The 27,383-nt window shown below is 41.9% G+C and overlaps 1 protein-coding gene across 2 annotated transcripts in view; it reads right to left on the bottom strand.

The window, feature by feature from the left end:
* Positions 1-5,027: 5,027 nt before the first annotated feature.
* Positions 5,028-27,383, bottom strand: part of vgll4b (vestigial-like family member 4b) — a 47,256-nt gene continuing 24,900 nt past the window's right edge. The window contains exons 1-5 of one of the 2 annotated variants that reach the window (XM_033627369.2): positions 24,754-25,110; positions 17,526-17,763; positions 6,761-7,028; positions 6,263-6,380; positions 5,028-5,476 (exon numbers count right to left, since the gene is read on the bottom strand). In XM_033627369.2, coding sequence (XP_033483260.1) covers positions 5,226-5,476; positions 6,263-6,380; positions 6,761-7,028; positions 17,526-17,763; positions 24,754-24,835 — 957 coding nt within the window. In that variant the 5' untranslated portion in view covers positions 24,836-25,110 and the 3' untranslated portion in view covers positions 5,028-5,225. Of the gene's footprint in view, positions 5,477-6,262; positions 6,381-6,760; positions 7,029-17,525; positions 17,764-24,753; positions 25,111-27,383 lie in introns of those variants that run through there. The other variant, XM_033627370.2, reaches the window with a different exon arrangement.

Raw genomic sequence — 27,383 nt, 5'->3', positions numbered from 1 at the left:
TGTCTGTTTGCAGCTTTGACCTTTATTTTGAAAACAGGTGAATGTGGAATTCATAATTCACATCCTTACACTCACAGCAGCTGCATCTTTTCATCTGTTGTCACCATAACACACCACAGCAGTAACAAACAGGCCCACACAGTCAGACAGTGGTTTAAAAGCACTTTATTGTTCATCAAGGCTACTTTACGTACAAAAAAGGTGGCCTGCCAAAACCTTTTTAGTAGGAGGAGACACAGAGCCACAAATTGACTGTTGTTTTCTTGATACAATTTTTTTTCCTTTTACAGTTCAGAGTATTACTACCACTAAGTACATGCTACTTCCACTTCAAGAAGGACTTGGAAAATGTGGTACAGTCAGAGTAAAGACCAACTCCTCTTTGATTTATCTGCACAATTTTCATGTTGTTTACTCGATTACAGATGCAAAATGGCCACCACAGATGGGAACAGCGCCATCAGATACATGGGTGACATCCCCAAAGATTATATGCTGCAGATGAACTTGAGCACAAAATAGGTATGACAATGCTGTCGGGGTTTAGTTAGTTCACCGATAAAACTTAAGCTGAACCAGTCCGACAAATGTTCTCAAACAGCTCAGTTCCTACAGTTTATATTCCTCACCTGTAGTGTCAGGAATTTTAACTACCTGCTAGCCCATAACTAATATTGATTTATATTTCATTTTTAATACTTAAATGGAAACGCTCGGCAGGACTCACTGGGCTAGTGGCAAAATTATTACGTTCCATCAATGCAAAACTTGCAACTCACTGAAGAGGCCTCTTAACGGACACCCTCCTTTGTTCAGATGTCTCAGAAGACACATGATCGAACACAAGTTAAATGATTGCAGAACAGTGGGGACCTATGGAAGTAGCGATTGTCACCGACACACCAGTGGCTTGTATTGTGGTTTCATATGTTTTACTGTGTTCCTGCACTTGAACCTTTACTCTAACAAGACAAAACTCTATAAACAAAAAAGATCAACTTTTTTCACAAAAAAAGAAAATGCAATGATTACAATATAAGGACAGGGAAAAAACAACAATTAAATAGCTACACATCATTAACAAATTAATTGTTCCTCAAAAAATACCTACGATTTTTTTCTCTGTACATTCGTTACGCACAGCGTAATGATGGTCTTATAGTTACCTATTATAAAAAAGTATTTTTTTTTTATTAAGTGATTTTCCTACAGTGTGTAGGGAGTGTGTGCCGAAGCAGAAAGAGAGCCTCCTACCTACAGGGTGGTAGTGAAATGATAATGAGAAAGAATAATAATAGAAAAACAAAAATCCTCTGGACACTGAGCCCTTTTCCCTCGTGTTTTCTAGCATGATGCTCGCTACGACAAATCTTAATCAGGGTCAACTGAATGTGAGAGGAGGAAGGGGGAGTGGCATCGCTGTGAGACTTTCAGTGGCAGCTGAACGTCTCCTGCTTACAGAAGCTCAGCTCCTGAAGCTCCGCCCCCTCCGAACCTCCTGCCTGCTCAAAATCACCATCCAAACCACTCTGAACCTGTCACAAAAAAAGCACATTCACACCCAGCACTTACTCGTTTGGGAGATTCACTGGCAGTTGCGCTCTGACTACGAATTTTGTGTATCTGAAGCTTGTAGAACTTTGACCATCGGTTGTGTCACATCTGTTCAGTTGAGGATGGAATGTGTGGACATTCTAGAACACTGAGAAATGTACTTGATAAACAAAAACAAAAGACCTAAACCAAACAAATATGAACCTCGTCACCTTTCAACCTCCGCTCAGAAACACAAAATTATTCTGTACTTTTGAAACACACTGACTCACATCACCGTCTCTAAATTCTACGCTCTGAATGTCCTCAAAAATGCTCTATGTATTTATGGCATAAATGCTTGTTTGTTCCTTTGTCATATGGTATGAATCTATGGCCAATTTGCTTGATGCAAATTAAAAAAAAAAAAAGTACACACCTTGTACAACAACCCCGTTGGCAGGGACCTCTGGGACAGTTGGCCCTGGCTGGTTATGAGCTCTGTCTGTTGAGTGTGTATGAGACCTGTACAAAGTTCCCTATAGGAGGAATGTATGCCACCGTGGCGCAGGCTCTTTAACAGAAGAGTACTCATTTTCTCAGACTGCAGCAGTCTAGCTTAACTGCATCACAAAACAATGTTGTTCAGAAAAGAAAGCATTGACGTACAACGACAGAAAAAAGCGCAGACACCAAGTCGGGACACGAAAAGCCCAAGGATGAATGTCTGAATTTAGATAATTATCATCAAGTGTTTTGTTTTGATTGCTGCTTGGTTTTTCACAGCTCTCAAACGTTGACAAGATGTCTGAGAGCCGTCATCACTAGCTTTTACCATAAATACCTTGTTTCCCAAAAGCATCATAGCATGCTGGCCTGTGTACTTTTCAGACTGCAGCAAGAACGTGAGTAAAGGTGGCGTGGTGATTTTAAGATGGCGGCCAAACAGACTTAAAATAAAGCCACTTTGAGATGCCTTTCAGGAAAACGAGGCCCTGCTGACTAATCTGTGCCGACTTTGTGTCTCAGCTCACTCATGCTAAAGGTTGTAGCATCCTGTACCACCGATGGATCAACATCTTAAGAAAACCTTTACGGGCTGCGCGTGCCAAAGCCAACTCGACACTGAAAACATCTCCACCGATTCCCGTGCTGAGATGGTTTTGAAAAACGCAGCTCTCATTGTTAAACAGAGCCTGTCCGGAGGCTATCCCACTATAGATGTTTGTTACCATACTGATATTAATGGAAAACAAAAAATACAAAATTGTAATAACAATAACAATAATATGGAGTACGACTGACCCAGCAGTGAGTGTATAGTGTCTATGTCTGTTACTGACAACAAATGAAGTAACATCTAACGTCCGAATGAAAAGGCTAATAGTAGTTAAGATTGAAATGCTTAAAAACATTAATAGATACCAGCTATTAAAAACAAAAACAAAGAAAAACATGCATGTGTAAAAGCATTAGTTTACCCTTCAAACTTTGTAGAGATCTACCAAACCACAGTGTGTAAGAGAGGGAGGGGTCGCAGGGTGTAAGCCAAATATAATTACAACACCCGTGTTCAAAGAGATACAAAAACAAAGGCGTGTTTGAAGAGATGTGAATAATCTTCTCTCCCCCGGTCGAGAAACCAGACTTTTTTTTTTTTCAACCACAAAGTGACATGCAGCTTCATCTATCCCCTCATCGCTGTCAGCAGTTAAGCCTGTGAAACACATCAAAGCTCATTGTTCAGTAAGCAACACGCTGCAAGTCGTACAGCTGTGTTTTCAGCCCCTGACCTGCTCTCATAATGGCTCTGACGTCCATCGACACCGCAGTCGGCTGATTTGATGCTCTCACTGTGCTTGTGAAATGAAATGCAACAGTTTGGCACTATTTAAGCATGTGAAGGAGTGTAGACCTGTCAGTGAGTGGCTGCCAGGGGTGGCAATACAAGCAGCCTTTTGTTTTTTAGCGCCCACCTAACAGCAGCTCTACTCAACATGCAGTGATGTGACAAAATTCACTTTATACTGAAACACAAGGGCCCAATCCCATTTCTAATTTTTAAGGGCATTGCAAATATGCAGTCTATTGTTATAGTGATTTTTCTTGCGCAGGTGACACGGATTCTTTTGCAGTTGTCAGGACGTTCGCAATTGGTTCACATTTTAAGTTTCCAGCTATCAATCCATCAAATAAGTCATCAACATTGCTTCATTAGTGAGCAACCAGCAGTGCTCTGTAAGCTAACGTTAGCAACCGGTGCTGCTGCCCTGTCAGTCTGCACTGATATTAGAGGAGTAAGAACAAGTGCAGCATCTTCACAGCTGGACCTATGATAAATTTCGGGGTCAGATGACGTCAAAAGGGGGGAAAGTGACATGAAATTATGTCTGATTTCAGGACTGTCATGCACAAATACGCACTAACAATGTAACATTAGCTAGCAAGCTAGTTAGCTACCAAGATATTGGCATGGTAGCAATTTCTTTGTCGCCATAATACATTAAAACAACATTAAAATACAGGAATCAGGACACCCTACCGTTAGATGAACACGCAATATGGAGGAGTAACGCTAAGTGGCAGGGGCCAGGGGATTGGGATTGGGCCTTGGTTTCCAAATCCATATTACTTTGCATATCTCTAACATTTTACACTGCCCGGCCTCACTGGTATGAATTTTCCACTTTTCCAAAATGCATTCAAAAAATTATGTATCATAATGTGGCTTGTACTTTTCTATCAGGGCCAGGATGAAAGTTACGCCCAGGTGAATTTCAAACAGTAAATGGGATCAAATAGAGGTTCCAACAAAAGATGGATTATAACCAGACTGCGTCAAAACCAGCTTTATCAGTCCCAGTGTGTGCAGTGCCAGATTACCATATTGACATGCCACCTTTTACCCTCTACGGCAGTAGTGCAAATCAGACCAAGTCGATCACCCAAGTATACACATACAGTAACAAAACCCCCAGAACACATACACAGGAGCGAGAGGGAGAGAGAAGGAAGGTGAGAAGAGATGAAAACAGAGAGAGATCACAAGATGGCTTTTTGTTGTTGTTGTTTTCGAGGCGGGCGTAGATAAACATCAGTGTCTGAGGTTTCTTTGGTAGCACAGTCAGGTGGTTTGTGATGATTTTCTCCAAAGTGTTTCTCACTTATCTTTTCTTTCAAATGTCGGGCATCTCGTAACACAAAAGCAGAACACAAAACTACTGTTAAAGAAACAAACAAACAAACAAAAAAAAAAAAACAAAGAAGAAAATTAATAATTAAAACACCGCCTTTCCTCTCTCTCTTTATGTACATATAACTACAGACACTTGCTCAGCTCCAAGCTGGACATGCAGGGAGGATGAATGATTGGAAGGAGCAGCTCGATGCTCCTGTCGAGTCCCAAAGTCGAACCCTCATCACTTGTTACTGATTATTCTCTGGCGTTACCACACCAGAGGACAGAAGGGGAAAAAGAAACGGCCATGTTGTTATTGCTTGATTGATCCTCTATGAGTGCATAGAGAGAGAGAGCAGGCTCGAGGGTTTAAATGTTCTTAGCAGACCAGCAGGCAGGCATTCCCTCTGGGATGCTGGTGACAGAGCAAAGTGACAAGGACATGGGTGTTGGAGCCAGGATGATCGGGAGGGCTGGGGGAACAGGGGCAAATCCCTCTTCAACCCCTCCTCCTTCAGGAGACCACAGAAGGGGAGTGGTTGTGATTGACCATGTGACTGTCGGGGGAGGAGTTTGGGCTGCTGCCGGACGACGAGGGACTCCCCTTGTTCTTAATCTGCAGCCAGGTCTCGCCCAGCGCCTTGGCGAAGTGGTCGTCCACTGAGCCTGTGATGGACACAGAGTTGGTGGGCTCGGGCTCCTTGTAGTTCTTTCCGAGACTGCGGCGGAAGTGCTCCTCTATCACCGGGTCGCAGGCTGTGTTGGCTAGGACAGGGAGGTAAGACAATAGAGAAAGAGAGATTTTAGTTCTCATAATAAAAACAGAAACATCTCTAAAACTCACTTCTATAAAGTTCAGTGGCCAATTTATTGCCTAGCATCAGTTTAAACACTGGTAATGTGCATTTTAAGTCAACGGAAAAATACCAACTCCAACATCTACTTCACTTTTTCATTGCAGTTTTTTTAATATTAAATCACTGTTTTAAATTTCACTGTTAACCTCAATGAGATCATAGGGATTTCACTGGGATCATAAAAATGGCCACAGTTAAGTTATCAACCCACAGAAAACATGACCCACACTCACAGACAGGCTGAATAAAACAGACATGAGTTTGGCTCAGGCCTCCTTTACAGTACAAAGATAACAGACAAGGTAGTAAATAAAGCATGTTGAGGCCTCTGAGACTCTCTGACAGGAAACTGGATGATTTTTTTTTTTTTTTTTTTAGTATCACTAGTTATATAAGTCGGTCTGAATGTGGAGAGTATGAGCGGTTGTGTTTTCTCTGGAGGGTGATTTGCACTCATGGAGAGGTTTCCCACAAACTGCACTGTATGGGAAACTCATTTTTCCAAAATTATATCCAATTTTAGGGACAAATGGGCCCAGCAAAGGTTACTTAGTAACAATCTGTGTCAATTAATTACTGAGATACGTTCATCCATCACCGTTCCCTCTGCCATGAAGCTAAAACTGAATAAGTAAAGAGAACTAGGATGTTGTGTGTTTTGTGTTTGTTGATCAGGACGCATGAGTGCACTCACTGTTGATTCTCCTGTAGTTGTTAGCGAGGCTGGCGCAGCCGTTGTGGGACACTGGACAGTGAGACAGGTTGCAGTTACGGTTGTTGGCCGGGGCGCATGTGATCACTGAAGGACGATTCTACAACACAAAAACACAATTCTACATTCAGAGATCACAAACACAACATAGACAATTGTAATTACGGGGTGTGCAAGAAGAATAAGTAAAAAGAGACCGCATTAGAAAAATGGCAAATATTCAAGTAAAGACGGCAGACCAAAGGGAGGTTTGAAGCTTGAGGGAGAGCGAATGATTCAGTGACCACCAGGGTTTTAAAACATTTTTGGTTAACAAGCCGAATAGGAAATTTATACTCCCCACCATCCAAAGAGCCTGGCTATTGAGAGCACATTAGTCACATCATGTGGGGGACCTACCAGAGATGAGGTTTTACCCAGCAATTTGCAAAAAGATGTGTAGTCAGTACCAGAACCAAAGGAACAGGATGTGCAAGTTACCTGCTGGCGTTCCACTGCGCTGACTGTGTGCGGCACTGTGGCCATAGCTGCTGTGCTGCTGCGTGCAGACTCCACCATGCTGTTTTTGGTGAGCGCCAGTGGCTGGTCCATGCCGGCTAAGCTGGCCAGGTGGTGGTGGTGGTGGTGGGCATGGCTGTACAGGTGATTGCTGTGGACTCCCAGAGCGCTGGGCACCACCACGCGCTCGATGGGGCTCCGGCTCCGGTCCTTGGAGATGGGGGAGCTGCGGTAGTCTCCGTTAGGTTTCCTGGGAAACAGAGAGAGGCACATGAATTTAACCTGCACACTGGGTTGTGTATGTATGTGTATTTATTTTATGAGTGGGATCTGATAGCGCTCTACTGACTATGCATCCAGTTACAAGACGTACTGAATCAATTTTGGTTTAGCCTCAAACAATTCTAAGTAAAAAAGAAAACTCAAGTTTTGTTTAATAGTTAACATATTTGCTCTTTGGATTAAAGACAACCCCAATGTTTTCCAATTTGCTCTTTACTACTACAAAGAGGAGATTTCATAAGAAATCCAGAGCTTAAACAAATCTTTCTATTTTACCAACATGACCCCAAGTTACCCAAAACCCAATCCTCGGTTTGTGGGATGAGCTCAAAGAAAGATGAGGAAAGACTGGTGGCAGATGGTGTGTCAAAGCAGAAAGATGGACAGAGGAAAAAAAAGATGAGCAGAGGAGAGACGAATAAAGACAGCGAGATAAAGAGGGGCTCAGAGAAAGAGAGAGCTGAGATGAGGCAGAAAAGAGGGAAGATAAACAAAAGAGCAATTGTAAATGGGGCTCTGTGTCAAACACTGCAGGACCAGCAGAAGCTATTAATACTGACCTCACACACACACTCTTCTCAGATTGCTGTGGGGTTTGATAAGACTGTTTTATACAAGCACATGCTCACACACACACACTCTCTAAGTCTAAGAAGGAGGAAGGAACACTCTCCTAACTTTATCTAACATGGATGGACTCCAAGCGTGTCCCTGCACAGAGGGGCAAATGGGCACAAAGTTCAAAGCTCTAAAGTGGTTTCCTCAGTAAAGTGAATCAACTTTATCTCTCCAGTGAGCCTGGAGCCGGCTGCACGTACTGCTGTGCGATCCGAAAATCCTGCAGTCCTAATAACAGCATAGACGCGAGCTGACGAGTTGTCTCCCTGCATCTCAACACTTGAAGTTTACATCCCTCTTTGTATATTTCTCATTCTTCTACTCCACAACACATCGTCCACACTCACAACCATGACAGCCGGCTGGCCACACACTTTCCATATGAAAGAAAATGACTTCCCACCACAAAGAAATCGCTCCGCTCTCCCCAAACTGTGAGCTCATATTGTAATCATTGAAAAAGCAGAGATAAGGGTAAGGGATTAAAGCAACGACAGTTTGACACAACACAGATTTTGGCCTCTTTTATTTCCCTCCTCCCAGCTCTGACGATAGTGACTTTGAAATGTTTGATATGTGTTGAAGTGGTGGTGCCTGATACCGTGCACCTGCTTGCAGTTTAACAGGTAGCAATTATTTTTCTCAGTGCGTCAAATGTGGTCTGTGTTCTGTGCGTGTGTGTTCAACTGTGTATTACACCCTTACTGCAGCTCCACTCCCCTTCTACACTTTGAGGCCCAGTTACAGGGAGCAGGATTTACTGTACTCCTCTCTCGCTATCTCCTCTTTTCTCTCCAACTCCATACACACATGCATAGACACATCCATTCACAAATTAATACATCCTCACTGACAAAAACACTACACATAAACACTCAAGTCTCAACTGGGGGGAAAAGCAGTCACATTTACTATACAGAATGGACAGAATACTACGTGAAATTCCCTCTTTATTCTTCACCATGTGGAGGCATTTCTCCAGAAGAAGTCTGAATGGGAACACACAACAGACTTGGAATGAAAAAGCTGCAGCAGCCCTTTAAGGTTTGTTTGGATGCAAACAACAAGTTCAGGCAAACAGTTGTAGATCCATGTGACCAGGCAACCTGACTGCTGGGTCAAGCATCTGGAGCCCACAGCAGCGTCCTACACAAATAAATAGTCTCCACAGAATACAGAGCAGGAGAGAGGAAGAGCTGAGGGGAGGAGAGGGGGGGCGGGGGGGGGGGGTGGGGGGGTTGCTGCATGTGAATGGTCCGGACCTCTACTATAAGAAAGACTGAGGTCGGTAGTTTCCTTCGTTTGTGCCGAGCGCTTACATTAGCAGAGACCCCCCTCTTTCTTTTTCTCTCTTTGTCTTTCTTTCTCTTTTTTTCCTCACAATCGGCTGCAAACTTCCTGAGGGTTAAAGAGGGAGAGACTTGGCAGCCCTTTTATAAACCCTGGCCGACGGCTCACCAACAAGCTTTTATGTTTTCCCATAGTGGCATCACTTTTCTGTTTCATTCTTTATCAAATAGTCAAAAAATAACTGCACTGTAGAGTTAATCACATAAATATCGGGTCGGAATAATCACAAGTGTGCTCCAGTGAATATACTGTTTGAATTATTTCTAGAGAGAACATCAACTTTTAATCAAATGCTACAAACCACAGCACTCCTGTATAACTCTGTTATCTTCAAATAAAAACAATCATCAGATTAGCTTGGAGGCAAACAGATAATAACGCTCTCCCTCTCTCATCCCCCTCCCAGCAGCTGGGTCTCGAGTTAGGTTGTGGAAGTTGTTCCAAACTTTAATCATTGCCAAAGAGCAGGCATGCCCACATCCTCACACAAGAGGGGCCGTCGCAGAAGCCAGTGAACGGGATCAACAAATCCGACCAATGAATGGCGTAGCTGTCGAATCCACCGCCCCCGCCTTCCCCTCGCCTGATTGCCCACCAAACCCAGGACCGCATTTCATGCCAGGGATCAGGCTTTCAAAACCCACCCCGAGTCTTTGTCTCTCTTACTCACCTCTCAATTATTGTTAGGGTCGCAGCTGGGGAGAGAGGGAGAGGACGCAAAGGGCGGACAACGAGGGGTAGACAGAAGACATGGGCATGGGGGTGGTAACGAGGGCTAGAGCTGAACAGAGAGGGTTGCCAGGTCTGGGGCTAGAGGAGAGGATGAGAGCTAAAAGTGGAGGAGAGAGGGGGACAGCCTTTGAAAAGTAGAGAACTCTGGGACTTGGCATCTACAAGTGGTATGGGGAGACAAACTGAATTTAAAAAGAGGCAAGAGGAGTGGAGACGGGGGAAGAGGTTGGGGACGCAGCTTAATCTTATTTCACAATAAATGTTCACTGGGTTACTTATAACTCTTGGATCAAGCATCAATATGGAGTTAACATCACACAGCAGTGGGGCAGACAAAGAGGAGCTCAGATCTAACAATGCATGTATAGACTGAGAGAAAGCACTCAATTATACAAAACCCAAGTGAGCTCTCATTACCAGCATGTAGACTGCAGGTATTTATAGCAAGAAACCTCCTGCTGAAGTGACTGTCCCTGCAGATTGTACCAGCTGTGGCTAAATATCTCTACTCATTCACTTCTATCTGTATTTCAGATACTCAATAGTTCACTCAAAGGTGAGCAGTAAGTTGAGATTTCAGACACTAATCATTTTGTGTCATCACTCAACACTCCTTTTCACATCTGTAAAAAGTGGGGCATTGTATTGTAGGATTATTAGGAGGAACTTCTGTGTCTGTAACATGATGCCATGGGGCCAAAAAATATCTTTTCCTCAAAGACTTACATTGTGAAAGCGATGTCTGTAAATCAGCGGATACATTTTTTTTTTTAAATGTCAGTACCCCCGCATATGCCTTGTTTCAAGATCGGGATTTGATTCCTGCAATCAGATAACATTTTGAAAGTCTAGAGGAGCTGAAAAATTAAATCATTTTTACCCCAATGTAAGTAAGAGGAGGGCTTAACTGGAAGTTAGCTGCTTGACTGGTAGAAGTTAGCTGCTCGGCTGTGCTTGGTTGCTGTAGGTCTCCAGTGCCCTTGCTTTCTGAGGCTAACAATGCGGAAGATCTTGCCAGTTTCATACTATGGGAATTGAGCTTTTTTGGCTTCATGTGCCACTAAGCAACCTTCATATGAATGAGTGGGGGCCGGCCTCCGACGCTTTATCTGATTCTCTTTATACATACAAATAAAATGGCAAACAGTAAATATGTATTTCATATTTAAATATGGGAGCACAACCTTAGTCACAATGTTCTGATAATAAGTGATATGTATTTATTGTTCATGGGAGATTTCAATAGATAGTTCTTATAGGTTATAAATATTAATGAGCAACATAGTGGTGTTTGTATCTCAACAAAAGCTGGTGACAGATCTGGCTTGATTACTGATCGGTTTTAGAGTGTAGAATAGATTCAGATTCATACTATGTGATCACATTGGAGTGCACTGTTCACCTACAGATGAATAATTTGATTTTATCATTCATGACACTGTCCTTATCCAACTGGTAGAACACTGAGTGCATTTTGTTTTATTCACCCATTCTATATAAATTTCAGACTTGTCAAGAGGTGTCAGCTTTTGATTCTGAATGATAAATTCACCTAAATGAGCTTTAGATTTTTGATACTCAAAATCAAAACCAGGATCTGTAATTCTGCCAGATACCATGTAACCAATCTTTTGAAAGAAGGATTTGAAAATGTGTATGACGGTTCTAAATAAAATCAATAATCTGTTTATCTTCATGAATCAAGACTCAAATTTGGATAAAATCATGACCTTAAAATTGAAAGTCTAATCAAATTTTGGATTTGGAGAATCGTGACACTCCTAGTGTCAACACCTATAAAACCTAGCTTGACAGTTTTTTACATTTTGGATTTACTGTGGACCACCTCTATGTTGTATGCAATTATATGTACAAAGAGTGCAGAGGCGTGATCCTCCCCATCTCAGACTGACTTTTTCACCAGTTCATGTTTTGACATTGAGAACCGTGTGACTGACGTCAGAATGGACATCTTGACACAATGAACCAGAGAGCAGATATCTATTTGATTCTATTTTACTAGAGCCTGGGTTATGTGTAGCCTGACATTAGTGGTAGTCACTGTGGTGGGCATTCACTGGAAGATCCCTTAATTTAAAACCCAGAGAGTCCAACCCTCAATACATAAATGATATAGTCATATATCTCGAACAATATTACACCGCTCAGATCTGTCATTAAGTACAGCCTTTTAAGTAACCATTCACATGACACCCTGTCTTCAAGTCGACCTCAAACTAAAGATCACAACTGTGATCATGTGTTTGAATGACTTAAAAAGAAAAAAAAACTGTTGCAGGGCTGTACTCGTGTAAAATCTCAAAACTTGTAATTTGTTCTTGCTGGCTTAACAAGCAGCTTTGTATGAGCTAACTCGCCTAATTATCACAATGAAATGCTAAATAAAGCAAATATAAACATATATACTGAATACTTTAAAAATATGGTGTAGTTTTCCAGCTTTAGCTCGACAGTGCACTGCCAATTTGGTGAGTTAGCTATATTTTACTTTGAGGCAAAGATACAGGAGCTATAAAAGTTCTATGCCTTTTCTCACAATTGTGCTCTAAGGTCTTCAGAGAAAACCTCACTATAAATCTTTGGTTGGGCAGAGGTTCATATCCTACTCCTTTAAGAAATAAATAAAGAGCGAGAACACAGAGAGAGAGGGAGATACACACAGGAAACATCTGGGAAGAATCAGGGCATAGAGAGCAGAGGACGACAAAAAAGAAAAAAAGCAGAGGAGGATGAAGGCTCGACCACAGGTTACAACCAGGCCCAAGCTCAGCAAGGTCTGCACAAACTCACAAAATGGATATATATATACACACACACACACACACACACACACACACAGTAAGCCACAGGGCCTACCCAGGCTATGTATATAAAGTATACAAACATCTCAACACAGTTTACTCTGCTCAGTCCAGGTTTTAGTAGCAGGACTGAGCGGAAGTTAGCAATAATATTTGTATCCTTTAAAAAAGAAAAGTCAAAACCCAGAGGAAATATATCCTAACAGACATCATTTACAGACTATGACTGGTATAAATCAAGTGATCGTCCTTGACATAGAACAATATTAAAATGAATTCATCAAATGCCCTGTTAAATCATGCATTACATTCAACATCTACAACAAGTGAGATATTTCCAAACATCTTTTCACACAGCCATTTTAAATCTGTCAGATTTCCATTCATGCAGAACTACTGATAAAAATCAAGCCTATATTTGACAGTTAACTGACTGCAGAGAAAGAGAACTGAAGAAAATCCTTTGTTATCAAAGCTGGGACCGATCGGATATGGGAACCACCACAACAAGAAGGCAAAGAAAACAACATGAGAGCACACACACACACACACACACACACACACACACACATAGATGCACACACTCTCTCTCTCACACACACACACACACACTGGAAACAAAAACACCCACATGCTCTCCCCTCCTTTTCTCACATGCTCACACACTACATAAATAGTCCAGTCCCATGTAAAACAAGAGGGTAACAATGACTTCACCTGGCTTGGCCACACTCACTCACACAGACTCCTCCTCCTCTCTCATTTTCTCCCCATTTGGCCTATGGGGAAACTTCCATGAGAACAACTTACTGATGAAGTTCCCAGTAGAAAGCAGCTGTAGTTTGTGTCCTACAGTACTTACTGCATTACACTGACTGAATTAGGGTTTGCTTTTAGCTCCTATATCTACAGAATTACCTCTCAGAGTAGCATGTGAAAGAAAGATTATATACTACTGTGAAAAACATGTGGCTTGATTTCAAATCTCTGAATCATTGTCCATATGTCGGATTTTTAACGACTCAAATAATGGTGTGAAAAGAAAAGCCAGTTCCTCATGATTATCACGCTAAAGAGCAAGAACAAGAACTCGAAAAAGGAACATTTGCTCCGAGCAATGACTACCAGACACTGTTTGCTGAAAGTCTGTGTTACTATGTGTTACTAGTAATTTACTGAACAAAACAGTTAATATTGAAAAAAACAATGTGGTTATGATGAAAGACAATAAATGTTTTGTTTTGTCTGAGAAAATTAACAAACCTAGCACCCACTTAGTCACATGTAACAGGCTGCTGCAAATACACTTTCCTGCAGCCATATTCCCCAATTAAAAGCCTGAACAAAACCTCGCTCTGTGACTGGCTCTTATTCTTGAGGAGGAATGAAACAGCTGAGCAAGAGGACTTTTTTTATACTGGTGGGTCTACAACTGCGGAGTGGCGGGCAGGCGAGCAGGCAGCAGCAAGCTTCCAGCCCGCAGGCTCCAGTGGACAGGATAAGGCTTCTTTGTTCAAGACTCCTCCTACTCCTCAGAGAAAATGAGAAAGTAGCCCCTTCTGCCTGACAAGGAGTCCTCTCAGCACGCACGCACACACACACACACACATAATCACAGATGGGCAAGCACACATGCATGTATGGACAGTATACAGGACGACACATGAGCATGCATACCTGCACAAACACATGCAATCCGCATGTGTTTGTGCAGGTAGTATAGACGTACTGATCACATCCACATATCAGCCTGCCACTGGGACTGCCTATGTTTTCAATCAGACTTTTATATGCAGATTTATCATGCCATAAACTTTTTTGTACTGCAATAGTGACTTCGCTATTAAAACACTTAAATACACAGGCTGATGATAAAAGCAAACCCACTCATTTAACATGCCTGTTAATACTGTCCCACATTTAAAAAGAAGCTTGAGCTGGATCAGAAAGTTTTCTGTCTCTCACTCCGGCCTGTGCCTCCCCCACTGATTTCAGCTTGTAGTGATTGGACAACAAAAGAAACCCGAGCTTCCTCCTTCACAGCCCCGCCTCGAGTCTAAGGTGTCAGGTGTCCGTCTGTGTGTACAGTCACCAAAAATATGACTAAACTTGCAGACAAAACTACAAGCAGCTCGACAAAGTGCGTTATTTAGTGACTGGTGTTGTCAGCAGAAAGAAAAACTGCCGTTCGAGCAAAACAGAGAACGTTTTTTTGTTTTTTAAAAAGGAGAATGAACACAAAAGCTCCTATACATGCAGGAACAGTCAACACTGAGCAGAGCAATCAGTGCAGACAAAAAAAGACAAGCTACACAGACAGAAGCAGCCAGCAAACTCCAACAGCTAGAATGGTGTCAGATAACCATCTCCGGACATTTGAACTGAGTGTGTGTGCTTGTACGTGTGTGTGTGTGTGTGTGTGTGTGTGTGTGCACGCATTGCGGGGTTGCAGGGGTTCATTTTCTGGTTTTCTGTCTAGCTATTTCCCAAGAATCAAGTCCATCATTTTCAAATTAAACCTAATCACTGTTCCTACAATTGACAGATGAGTTAAACGAAGCAGAAAGCTCAGAGACGTTAAATAAAGACGAGTCGACGGTGAAGTACCCTACAGTGTTTTCTATAGAGGCTGTTTTTACCCGCTATTTTTAGCTTGCCTTTTTCTGTAACAACAACCCATCATTCTCCACTTTAGCGTAATCACTGTTCTTTGGCCGGGCGCAGCAGTTCAAACAAGGAGGGAAACTTTTCAGAGGCTGTCTCTGACTGCAGGTTTCAACAAGTCCCTTAGCAGTTACCTTTGCCAGGGAAAGAATGCCCTCAGAGAAACCTCAAATTAAATACTAAAAATAAAAGATACATTTATGATGGCCCCGAGGCAAATGTTTTTTTTGTTGTTTTTTTTTGAAAAAAAAAAAAAAAAAAAAATTATATCTTGATGAAGCTTTAGAGAAAGCCCTGGATTTAGCTTCAAGTTGCAGCAAGTCAACTAGCAATTGACTTTTCTTGGGTAGAGATTAACCCACAGCACCTAGAGTCAAATGACTTCAAGGTTATAATTAAAATAAAGATTAAGTAAAGGGATTATGGCTTATCACGGGTTACTTCTAGGAAATAATCATGGTACAATGAGCAGTTTGAGAAGTCTTTAACATCAGACTTTTTATATAACTTTTACTTTCACAGAACCTAACTTTAATTCCACAAAATGGTTGCATTTAGAAGCTGTGGCAGGGAGTTGCAACACAAACTGTAAGCTGATATGACAATAAGTCCCATTGTACTTTGTCAGAGCGACTTACAAAATAAAATCCAACTCGTGACACATGAGTAGGAGCATTTGCTTATCAATGTATGCAGAAGTTAACCACAGCGTCTGTGAAAAAATGTCTTGCATAGAGCGAAAAACAACTGAGACAACAGAATAAAAAAACAAGTGGGAAGATGGATTTACTGCCTAGTTAAAGAGTATAATGATAATTCTCCCACCACTGACACATCCATAACAAGATGACTCTGCACAAATGTCAAGATGCACAAGCTAATCCTTTGTTATGTGAGCCCAGACGGTCACAAGATGAAGGAACAAAGACCATTCCCCCTGTGCCACTAGAACTCTTGATTCAGAAGTCATAGATTTCCCACCTGCACCACAAGCTGTGCCAAAATACCCCTGCACTGAACATATGCAACTTTTGTCATGGTGAGACTCACCAGGTAAAAGCTCTTAAAAACTGGATCCTCTCAGATATATTGCCAATTTATTTATCATCTGTATGCCATGTTGTGAAGTGCTGGGAACACGTTGAACATACAGATCATTTGGCAGAGGGGTGGATTATACTGCAGGAGTGATTTTCAACATTTGCTGCCTCTGTGTCTATTACAATTAATTGTAATTGCAGTGAGCACAAGCCGACTACAGCTGCAAACTTTCCACTTACCTTTAAAGTCTAAATGTGTTTGACACTATGAAGAAGTACTGGCTGTTACTTTAACAGTGATTTTAATTTAGGTATTTGCCTAATGTGCAAATGTGCAGCAGAAAGTGTTGGTGCAAGCATACACACAAGACAGTATGTGTGTGCATCTACACATGCATCTGTGTGTTTGCACATGCCTAACCACATAAATACACTGCCAGTAACTGTGCTCTTTTCTTAATCCCTGGGCTTCCAGTATATCCAGCATATCATCTACTGTGTTCCATTGTGTCACCTCGGAGCCATGTTGACTGACAAACATAACTGCGATGAAACGAGTGACATACAAACAACAGCTGTCACTAATTCGTAATATTACTTGTATTTTCAGCAGCGGGACATATTGAAGAATTAGCATGCATGCAAAACTGCACAGCTCTATCTAACACCTCCTTGACTGCCTCTGCAATAAATAGCAATGGCTGGATTCCCATGACTGACTCAGTCAAACCGAGAAAGAGCAGGAGGGGGGGCCTCTGACACCACTGCCCCCGGCCCCAGCACTCCTTCACCGCCAATCAGCGCTCCAGAATCTCTGGAATCTCTGGAAGTGGGAATGTGGGAACGTTGGAGATGTGAGTAATCTTTCTGTTGTGCAGTCCCTGTTTCCAAGCTTCCAGAGTTCTGCGGCTATAAGGAGAACTGTGGAGCCGGCTAAACCTGGCGTAGAACCCTGGAGTCCAAACTGGGACTTCTGAGAACGCCCGCCTGTGCACAGCTTCAGCGAGCGAGGAGCCCGCAAACACATGGCCAAAAGAAACACTGGCATACATGAGTAAAAAAAAAATGTGTACGTGTGATCGAGACAGAAGACAGAGACAGAAAAGATTAGAATATTAGAGATCCATATTTAGTAGCACCTCAGGAAATGAGCATCTAGAGAATACTTTATTAAAAAGTGTCTGAGTGCCTGCCCACTTGTGCGACAACAGATGTGAGTTCCTCAGTGTGTGTACTCACAGCTGTGTGGCAAACAGTCGGCTCATCTTTGCCACATGCTCGTTGTCATCCATGTCGCTGTCTCCCTGGTCCCCGCTCAGCTTCCTCTTGGTGGGGCTGATGGGAGGAGGACCTGTCCGGTGGTTGGAGATGGAGGAGGAAGATGAGGACGACGATGATGAAGAGGATGATGATGAGGAAGAGGATGATGACAGAGACAGGGATTGGAGTCTGGGGTCCCCCCTCAAAGCTGCTTCACCTGAGAAGGGGAGAGTGAAGAAGAGAAACGATAAAGGAAAGACAGAGAGTTTTTAGTGATGTTGAACCTCTATTTTGAGAAGTTTGAGAATTTAAACATCAATTTGAGGGGGAGACTGGATGAGCACTACCTTTGCACAAAGATGAAAATACAGTAAAACAAGAACAAATTTAAAAGTATAGCACCGGTGCAGTAAGCAAAGAACTGTGTTATTATACAGTCAGATTATTTATGAAGTTTGCAGAACAACATTTGGCTCTACTTTTGGTCATTTCAAACATGACTGTCAGAATGAACTGACACTTGTGTCGTTGCTGTCAACTCTGCTTACAACACATCGCTTAACCATGGGTGTAAATTATGGTAATTAGTCAAAATTATGGTATTTTCAAGTAGAACTGTTTTATTGCCACTTTAAACAAGCTGACCACATAAACTACTTCTCGACAGTGTTACTATACATGTTGTGTTCCAGCTCAAACTTTGGATTTTGTTGACTTATACAGTTTGCTGAGTGAGGCACAAACTTTTGGCACAAGCAGAGGAGTATCTGGTTAGGAATGTTTTGGAAGAAATAGTTGTGGATGGGCTCTGCATACGTTTGTGTGTGTGGTGTGAACTATTTCTCTCTGTGTGTACGACTCTCTCTGCGAACCCCCAGTCTTGTCCTGGGTACAGGAGGCCTACAGAGGCGTCAGTGAGTGGGAGTAAGAGCAAAAAGAGAATCAGGAAAACTACCACTGGCTCTGTCTCAGCACGGGGACTTTCCACTGCTTCGACCTCATGTATCTGTCTGACTTTTCCCAAACAAAACACAAAGCCCAGACCAGAACTCCCATGCTACGTGCAGCTTTCTCCATAACTACTCCCATACAACATTTAGTTACTAACACAACCCCTTGGACTGCAACACCAATTGGTTACTCCGGTTTGATTTCAGTTTTATATTACAAAATAATGTTCAAATGTATTGTTGATTATGTTTCAGAGATTTGTTTCACAGCAGTGATTATTTCACAGTTGAGATGAAATCATTCAAACAGTACTGTTTACATTTCTACATTAGGGATGTCAATTTTGCTTTCAGTAGCCCGACATCCATGAACCAGTATCTAACCTAAAAAAAAAAAAAGACCGGAAATACAAGCAGCACTGTTCCTTTTGGTCCAGCATGCTGTTGATTCCATGAGCTTTAGCGCCACATTTCGAAGCACTGTCCATTTAGAAGATACCCATTTAACATACCCATGATTTAACAGGTTTTGCAGGTCAAAATTAAGCCACTGGGGCAACCAGAGGGGAGACCAGAGGGTGGCCACAATGTTTCCAAAGCAATGCCACCACTGGTTGGGATGGAGTAACCAGTGATAATCGCCAGATGAGCAACAATTGATCTACGGTTAACCACTAACATCCCTAGTCTGAATGTCCGAATGTTATTCTACTCTGGACAAAAAATACATGACTTAGGCCTACCATTTGGACAATCAGTCATAAATAAACCAAAGGCACTAAGTACTAATTAACCTGCTGGATATTGCTCATTTAAAAAAAAAAAAAGATTCCAGTGAGCTAAATAAACAGCATTTATTTCATTTTTATTTTGTACGTTTTTAAAAAATTCAATATGAATGAAATTGGCACTTTAATTACTGTTGGCAGTAGGGGTGAGATTCACCAGAGGATCCACGATACGATATTATCACCAATATCACAATACTATGCTGTATCAATTGTCCCCCCACCCCTGGTTAGCAGTATAACACTATACTGTTTGTTCACTGCTAACATTTTCTCAGCCATGTTAACTGCCAGAGGAAGTTTCCTGTAAGTTACAGTCGACAGTTTTTTTGTAAGAGGAGAGACCTCTTGATGCACGAAGCCATAAAATCAGGGTAAATACCAGTTTAAACTGATCTGAAAACAATTACATCATTAAGTCATTCAGAAGGCCGGCGTGCACGCACACACACACTGAAAAGGCTTTGTACTGTAATAAAATGTGTGCCCTATTCCTCCACTGTTCCTCCATGTATGTTTAGTTTTAGCATGGCCTCCCAAACAACACGGCAGCTCCTCCCCTCTCTCCTTCTCTCCCTCTCTCTGGCATGTTCCTGCTCGCCCCATTGTGTACCATGGCAACAAGGGTGACATCATTGTTTTTGGCAGGACAGAGGGATGGCAATAAAAGAAGGGAGACTGTGACACCACTCTGTCCAATCAGGACCCAGGATACATAATGGCTTGTTAGAGGTTCAGGAGTGAATCTGTGAGGGTTTCCCCGGCCAACAAATAAGACATTTGACCGTATAGAGTCAGACGCTGTTGACCTAACTGCTGCTCAACAGTGAACCTGCATTACACTCAGTTACCACTTAGGTTCACCTATCTAAAACTAATGCAGCCCTGCAATAACTCCTACATTCATGAAGGTTATAATGTTCAGTTTTTTGCTGACAGTTGACGTTTTAATTTTAATTAACCAATATGAGGCATGGCTCTTTCACAATAACAGACTTTTACTGGTAAAAATTTGTGTACTGGTGATTCTGAAATGATATCTGCACAGCAGCAGGAAAAATAAAATGCAGAAAGCTCTCTCAGCTCTACCCTACTGTCTATCTATTCAATATATTTGTTCAGTACATAAGAAATACTGCAATGTTGTGATTTTTTTTCCAACCGGCAGACAATCAGTGGAATGACGGCTGCAGCACAGAAGTAAAACTCCTCTCTATCCCCTCTCTGCTCCCTCAGTTCATTAGGTCCACATGATCAAAGCCTATTTCTCTTGACAGAACTTCAAACAGCTTGGAATCAGAATGAGATTGGATTACAAACAGAGGTGAACCTCTCTATCTCTTCATTTCCCTCTCTCCTTCTCCCACTCTCCTTTCCCCCCTTCAGATACTTAAAAAAAGGATGAGTCCAAGCATGTCCTCCTCTCTCTCTCTGCAAAGCAGCAAAGTGATTATTTTTGGCAGGGTTCCTCAGTAACCTGAACTTAGCCCACTGGGTTGTCTTTATTTTCTAAGTCCATAGAGGTTTTAGGCTTTAAATACATAAAGGACATACAAAAGGGTTCTTCCACAGGAGTTCTTGCCTGTGTGAGCTGAACTTTTTAACCGGATGTTAGATTGGTTTGATCTCTGACATAGAGAGGAAAGAGGAGAGCAAGACAGGCGTACAAAGAGGGAGAGAAGTTGACAGAAGTACAGTACGTGGCTTTGAGGAGGTTTTCAACCTTGTTTATTTTCTACTGCTCAGCTGCAAAAAGGGACAGTCAGCATTCCCCTGTACCGCTCCCTGCCAGGCTACAACTGATAGCAGCTTTACAGAAAGAGAAAGGGAGAGCTGGAGAGAACAGACAAACAGGGAAAGAGAGAGATAACATTGCATATAGCACATATCCTCCAACAGAGTCTGGGAGCAAATCCCTCACACAACTGACTAAAAACATCATCATATAATTTCTAAAAATACAAACAACAGCACAGTTAAATGTGGTTGGGAGATACAATGATTTGAAATTAAATTTCAGCAATCAGCTGGTGTGGGATTGCAGGATACTGGAGCAATTGTTTACCATGCTGCACATGTAGTGGAATTGCTGAACAGCTAATCAACAAGCTTCCTTCCTCAGTTACTGTAACAACGTTATTGTGTGATTCCATGTGATGTAATGGGTGCTAAAGTGCACACTGGGAAAGGTTACATTCACCATGGTTTGACTCTTTAGCAAGACACCATGGTTTGACTTCAGAGCTCCTTTCCTGCCATGCTACCTGGCATCATAAGCACCGAATGCCAGCAGCTCAAGGGCAACAACAACTTATGACTTTATTACTTAATCCACAGAACTGGTTCCTATTCAAAGCCAATTTTCAGTATGCAAAAGCACTCCATCTATCCAGTAAAGACTTTCACACAAGGGGTAAAAACAGGCCCAAACAGATAAGAGAAAGTCATTTTTCTATTATATTAACCAAACTCAGTCAGTCAAATTAAAGTCAGAATTGAGCGACTATAACCCAGTTCACACACCTGGGATTACTATCAATCTTTCTTTTTACTATAGCAAATATATACACCCAAGTCTGATTCACTATGTCGTTTCATTTTACATTCATGCACCAGAAAAATTGTGGAGGGAACTGGAGTAATACCAAAGTCTTCTTACTTAACTTTAACTATTAATGCATCAGCCAAGAGACAAAATAGACCTCAATAAATTTGTTCTATTTATCTTGTTTCTTTTTCATGGCACTGACATTATGCTTACTGTATGTCACTTCACATCCTTCCACAAATCGACCTGATCTTCAAACAAATCATTAAACCACAGGTTACTGGGAAAGACAGGATAATGCAAGCTAACTACACACTTAAATCAAATTTTTAGATTAATATATTTATACAAGCATCAGATTATGTAGACTGATTTGCAGTATGTAGTTGTAAATATGCTGCATACTGTATTAACACACCTAACACTTGTCTTGATCAGGGTATGAGATAACTGGTCATGTGTCACATCTGCACTTGCTAATAAATGTTGATGATGACAGCAGCGTGAAAGCGTCAGAACAGATCTGAAGCTCTTGAGACAGTGTACCACTATGTGTGAGCAGCTACGTGTGCATTTGTCGGAGAATGTATGAGTTCGAGTGCTCAAGCATACAATAACAAGTCAGCACACCCACACTATCACAAAGCTCCTCCAACCCCCTTCTTGGCTCAACATGTTTGAACATGAAGGGCTTTTCTTTCACTCTTTCTACTGGTTGGCTCTTTTCCCTCTTCTTTTATCTTTTGTTTTCTTATCATGAGGCACATGATGGAGTCAGATTTTAGCTCAGTCAGCTAAAAGCAACACTCACAAAACCAGAAAAAAACAATAAATGGGCCTGCAGAGATGTGCTTCCCGAGATAGAAATAAAGCATTGTGTCTAACCCATCACATGCAAGAGACACCCAGAGGATATACAAGGATAGGAACACCACTAAAAGTAGTCCCCTCCCCTCTTCACTCCTGTAATTTTCTTCACTGAGATGGACAGGATGAAACATGAGAAAGCCCAAGCTTTGCAGTGACACAGCGAACCCTTCAGATTGGCTTCAATTCCAGGCCTGGGGCAGTCCTATCTGCAGCACTATCACCACACTAAAGAGAAAGTTTTACAGTCACTGAAATGTCTCAAAAATGGCATGCGTGCCCAAACTCCTGAGCTAAACTTGAAAAGTCACATGCTTAAAGCTACAGTTTGGTGTCACACAATTGTCAAACAGGAATTACAGCAACACAACAAAGCATTAGAAACAGACAAAAGTACATGTATGTTGACAGACACAATAATCACATGCACAACTACTTAAAGAGAAACATGTTCCCACTACCTGCTCCTGTAAAATGGTAAATTGGCCACCTGCCAAACTGCCTCTCTGACCCTCCCTGCAAATCTGTGAAATGGTTTTCAGTTGTACAGTCCGAATAGGAGAGCTATTAAAAGTTCATTATATGTTAGATGTAGAGAGGAGGTGCTAACTGTGGCACAGTGGCATTAAGGGGAAAGTAGGCTAATGCACAGCAGAGAGGGGGAGAAGAGATGAAAAGGAAGCCTGCTGATCAGCTTCTCAGGAAAATGTTTTTGGCTGGAGCTTTTGTGTTTTGTATCAACCTGGGATGGAGATTAATCATTAGTCACCGTTTTTCAACAACAATCCTATCATGCAATCCAAACATTTTTGCTCCTACTATGTCCTGCGTAGTAAATTCCTTGCTTATAAAGATATCAGTTGCGGTTCATGACAGAATCTAAAAATTGTGATTGGACTTTTTCTCTTTTCAATGCTGGAGTTGGTTGTGAATCAGGAGTTGGAAATTAGCACCAAATATTCAAGTGGCTGCTAGATTAGCTTCACTCTCCAACCAAAAAAGACAAAACAATCTATTGAGTGGCTGGTGGATTTGGCAAGCCACCAGCCACAGTTGCAGGTGGACAAAAAAAGTTAATTTCCAACCCTGTTCTGCAGAACAACTCCCATCTACTCTTCCCCCCTGCAGAGGGACACAGAAAGCAATTTGTATTCAGCCCCCAAAAAGACTGGATGATATTACAACGCCTGACATGTGAGCATTCACTGTAGGGCACAGGACTGGAGTTACAATCCTCCAAAGCCAGTCACATTGCAAATATATGGAAGCTCCTGCTCTGTGCATTCATGCCGTAACACAAAATCCAACACTGCGTATGTAGAAATAACACATGGTGCATGCTAGGAAAAACAGAGCAAAGACAAGATAAACCCCAGCCTTATCAGAAAGACACTGGGTCAGATCACTAAACGACACACTGAGTCAATCCTTCAGACTCTGTCACAATCTGATTCAGCTCAAGCCAGACATATAACCACGAATATCACAAAGTCAGGAATGCAGGAGGATGATGAATAATAGAGAGCAGAGAGTCTAAATAGCTGAGCTACTAGTAATATGGAGTGAGTCAGCCATAGGAGGAGAGCCATGAAATTCACACACACAACTTGCAGCCTGTTCGTCAGCCTTTGATCTCAACCATTAGCCGGATCCTCCTTTCGGAAAATGGGTCAATAATGGCACAGAAAAATGATAAAGACAGGCTTTAAAAAGCACTTCCGGTTGTTTTCAGATAAACTAGCAAGTGAAATTTTAAGCTAACGTTAACTACGTTGCTAACGGTTAAAACAACGTCCCGTGGAGGAAAGAAGTTGGCACCACGTTCAAACCCTTTAAAAGTCATTAAAAATGTGAAGTAGATTTAATTATAAATCGAGCAAACATTTATTAAATTAACATATATGTTTAAAGAAACAGGTTACTCTGCGTAGCTTGAATAAAGTAAGTTAACGGCTAACGTTAGCTTAAAAAGTTGAGTGAAAACTTCGAGCAGCGTTGCTGACGTTCACTCACAACGTTAACGGCCACAAACAAACAGCTCTCCTTCACTTTACCTTCGTAGCAGAGAATGCCAATGTTGTTGTTCATCTTGTCCAGGTACTGGTAGTTCAACAGGTCCATTTTCGTTAGTAGCATTTATCGAGTTTTTACAACAACACCACAAAAAAGACCAGCTTCTTTTTTTCTTCTTCTTCTTCTTCTCTCAAGTCGACGGTCAAAAAGCTAAAGGCCCAGCCTCCAACTTAAGTTTTCTACAAACCCCCCTTTAATAAAATAAAAACCCCGTGCGCAGAGTTTATGATACTTTTTTTGAAATATGAGTACAATAAACGTATCGCGGTGATAGAGAGGTGGAAAAAAAGAGTAGCGTCAGTTCTCCTCACAGCCAGCTGTAAGTCGACTGCACTGACACGCAGGCTATGCTTGGTATGACTCCTATGCTGCACCAGTGGTTTCCTCTGGTGCTGAGAGGGGCGCACTGGGCATGCTCGCTAAATCCCTGGAGCGCCTCAAATATCAGGGATGTTTTACGCGCAAGATCAGCCTCTCCAAACACATCCAGACACCCAAAGAGCTGCAGTAATCCCATATTAAATTTATAGGAAGGCATAAAGCATATAAAAATGTGCAACCAGCACCAATACTGCAGTTTTGCAAGTATGCCCTATATAGTTGAAATACACCATTAAGTGCTGTTAGGAATGAAGACATGATAGGTGGGGAGATTACAAAGTGCCATAAAAGTATGTTAAGACTGCTATAAACTTATATGACTGCATGAGTCTCTGTCTGCTGTGAATATTATAGTGAAAGCATAGGAGCTATAAAGTCTGATAAGTCAGTGTAAGCCTGTCTGAATGGGAATAATGTAATGATTGTTTAAAGCAAAATGGTAGATGATAAGAGAAGGAAAAGATTTAAATTAATAAGAAGTGGGGGAGATAGCAAGGAAACTGTGCTTCTCTTAAAGGTTTCTACATCGTTTTTCTTACTTCAATTAATTTTTTCAATCCCAATTTGCCTCAAAGGGCTTTACAACATATGACACCCTCTATCCCTGGACCCTCACAGCAAATTAAGGAAAACTCCTCCTGAAAAACCCCTGGAGAGTTTATGTGCCATGTTTGTTACAACAGCACAAAAACTAGAGTAGACGGACTTTTCTTGTACCATGATCCCGCCTCAAATAGGAATAGGAAAAATAACAGTGTATCTTTATATTCTATGTGTAATATGACAACAAAAATCTGTGCAAATGTCTTATAGTTGTCTTATAAATGAAGGAAAAGCTGAAGTTGATGTTAACAGATATACAAAGTTACCCAGGCCCTGTAAAGCCTCCACAGTTTCAGAGTGGTTCTCTCCTGCCCCCTGGTGTTTGAGATGGGCTAAACCCACGTTCAGTCTTCAATAAAGGGGACTGATGTGGATTAAAGCAGCAGGCACATGGGATGAGAAGAGGATAAAGGTATAGACTGTGAATATAGCTGTAATCAGATGACATGGTTTGTGTGTAGAGGGGTAAAGAACAGCTTCTTCTGGGTATCTGAGTGAGAACATAATGAGCAGGGTGTGCCCGCGCTGCAGAGCGTGAGCTTATACACAAACACACGTTTGCCATGTGCATGTTTTCATGTGACACGTACCCCGCAAAACACACAGACCGGGAAATGAGAGGTGTCAAGGAAAGCTCAAAGTAGGATAGTAAATACCTGCGATGTCAGTGCAAACTCAAGAGGTTAGCCGTAGCTTTGAAGTCAAAGTAGTGGAAATGACTCAGAGAGACAGAAAATGTAAAATCCAGTCATACACAACAAGGAAAAACAGCAAGGGAGACAGTGAATTATGGGGAACCTAAAGGAGAGGTGAAGTTTTCAGCCAGGTGGATTTGCTTTTATACCCTGGGCTCCATGCAGCACTGTAGACTACGTCTATCAGACAAAGTTATGGCTGGTTCACTGACCTCTGTCTCACTAACACAGGCCTCTCCTAACTTCTAACACAGCTCCACACTGGATTAACAGACTAATTACACTGAGGACTTTACCCCCTGTCTCACCCTCTCTCTCACGTACACACGCAGAACACAACTTCAAAACAACACGAAGACGGAGTGTACCCATCTATTTACACATGCACATCTACCCTAACTCCCCCTTACGCCTCCCCCTTTATTTCTCCTACACTCACAAACACACACAAAAGGCCTCTCCCCTCCCACCCCTCTAACAGGGGCTCTGAACTAAAGGAACATGGCTCTTGTCTCATTGGATACCCATTGTTTTCAGTTTCACACACACACACACACACTCAGAGAGCAGCAGACAGAGAGTCCATTCAGTGTGGCTGCTTCTACTACAGCTGGTGCTGCATGTCACAACTAACTCAAAGGCTGAAACTCAGAGCAGTGCATCTGAAACAGTATGAGGCTGAAGCCGAGACATGTTGCTCATGTGTGAAATAACATACAAAAAAGTTGTTGCAGGAAGTCAGAATTAAATTGTTGCAGGCTTTGTAAAGTTCCACATTTTACAATTTTTCAGGAACAATAAACCACAAAGCTGCGATCAAACCGCTCAACTGGTTCAGGTGGGAGGCAAAGTCCATCCATGCACACAAATGTCACATGAACATCTTTACACTAGGTCAACAGAGGTCAGCAGAAAAATATCAGAGCCAAAAC

The sequence above is a fragment of the Epinephelus lanceolatus genome, chromosome 1, assembly GCF_041903045.1.
Source record: "Epinephelus lanceolatus isolate andai-2023 chromosome 1, ASM4190304v1, whole genome shotgun sequence".
NCBI lineage: Eukaryota > Metazoa > Chordata > Actinopteri > Perciformes > Serranidae > Epinephelus > Epinephelus lanceolatus.
This window is presented reverse-complemented; position numbering and strand designations above follow the sequence as displayed.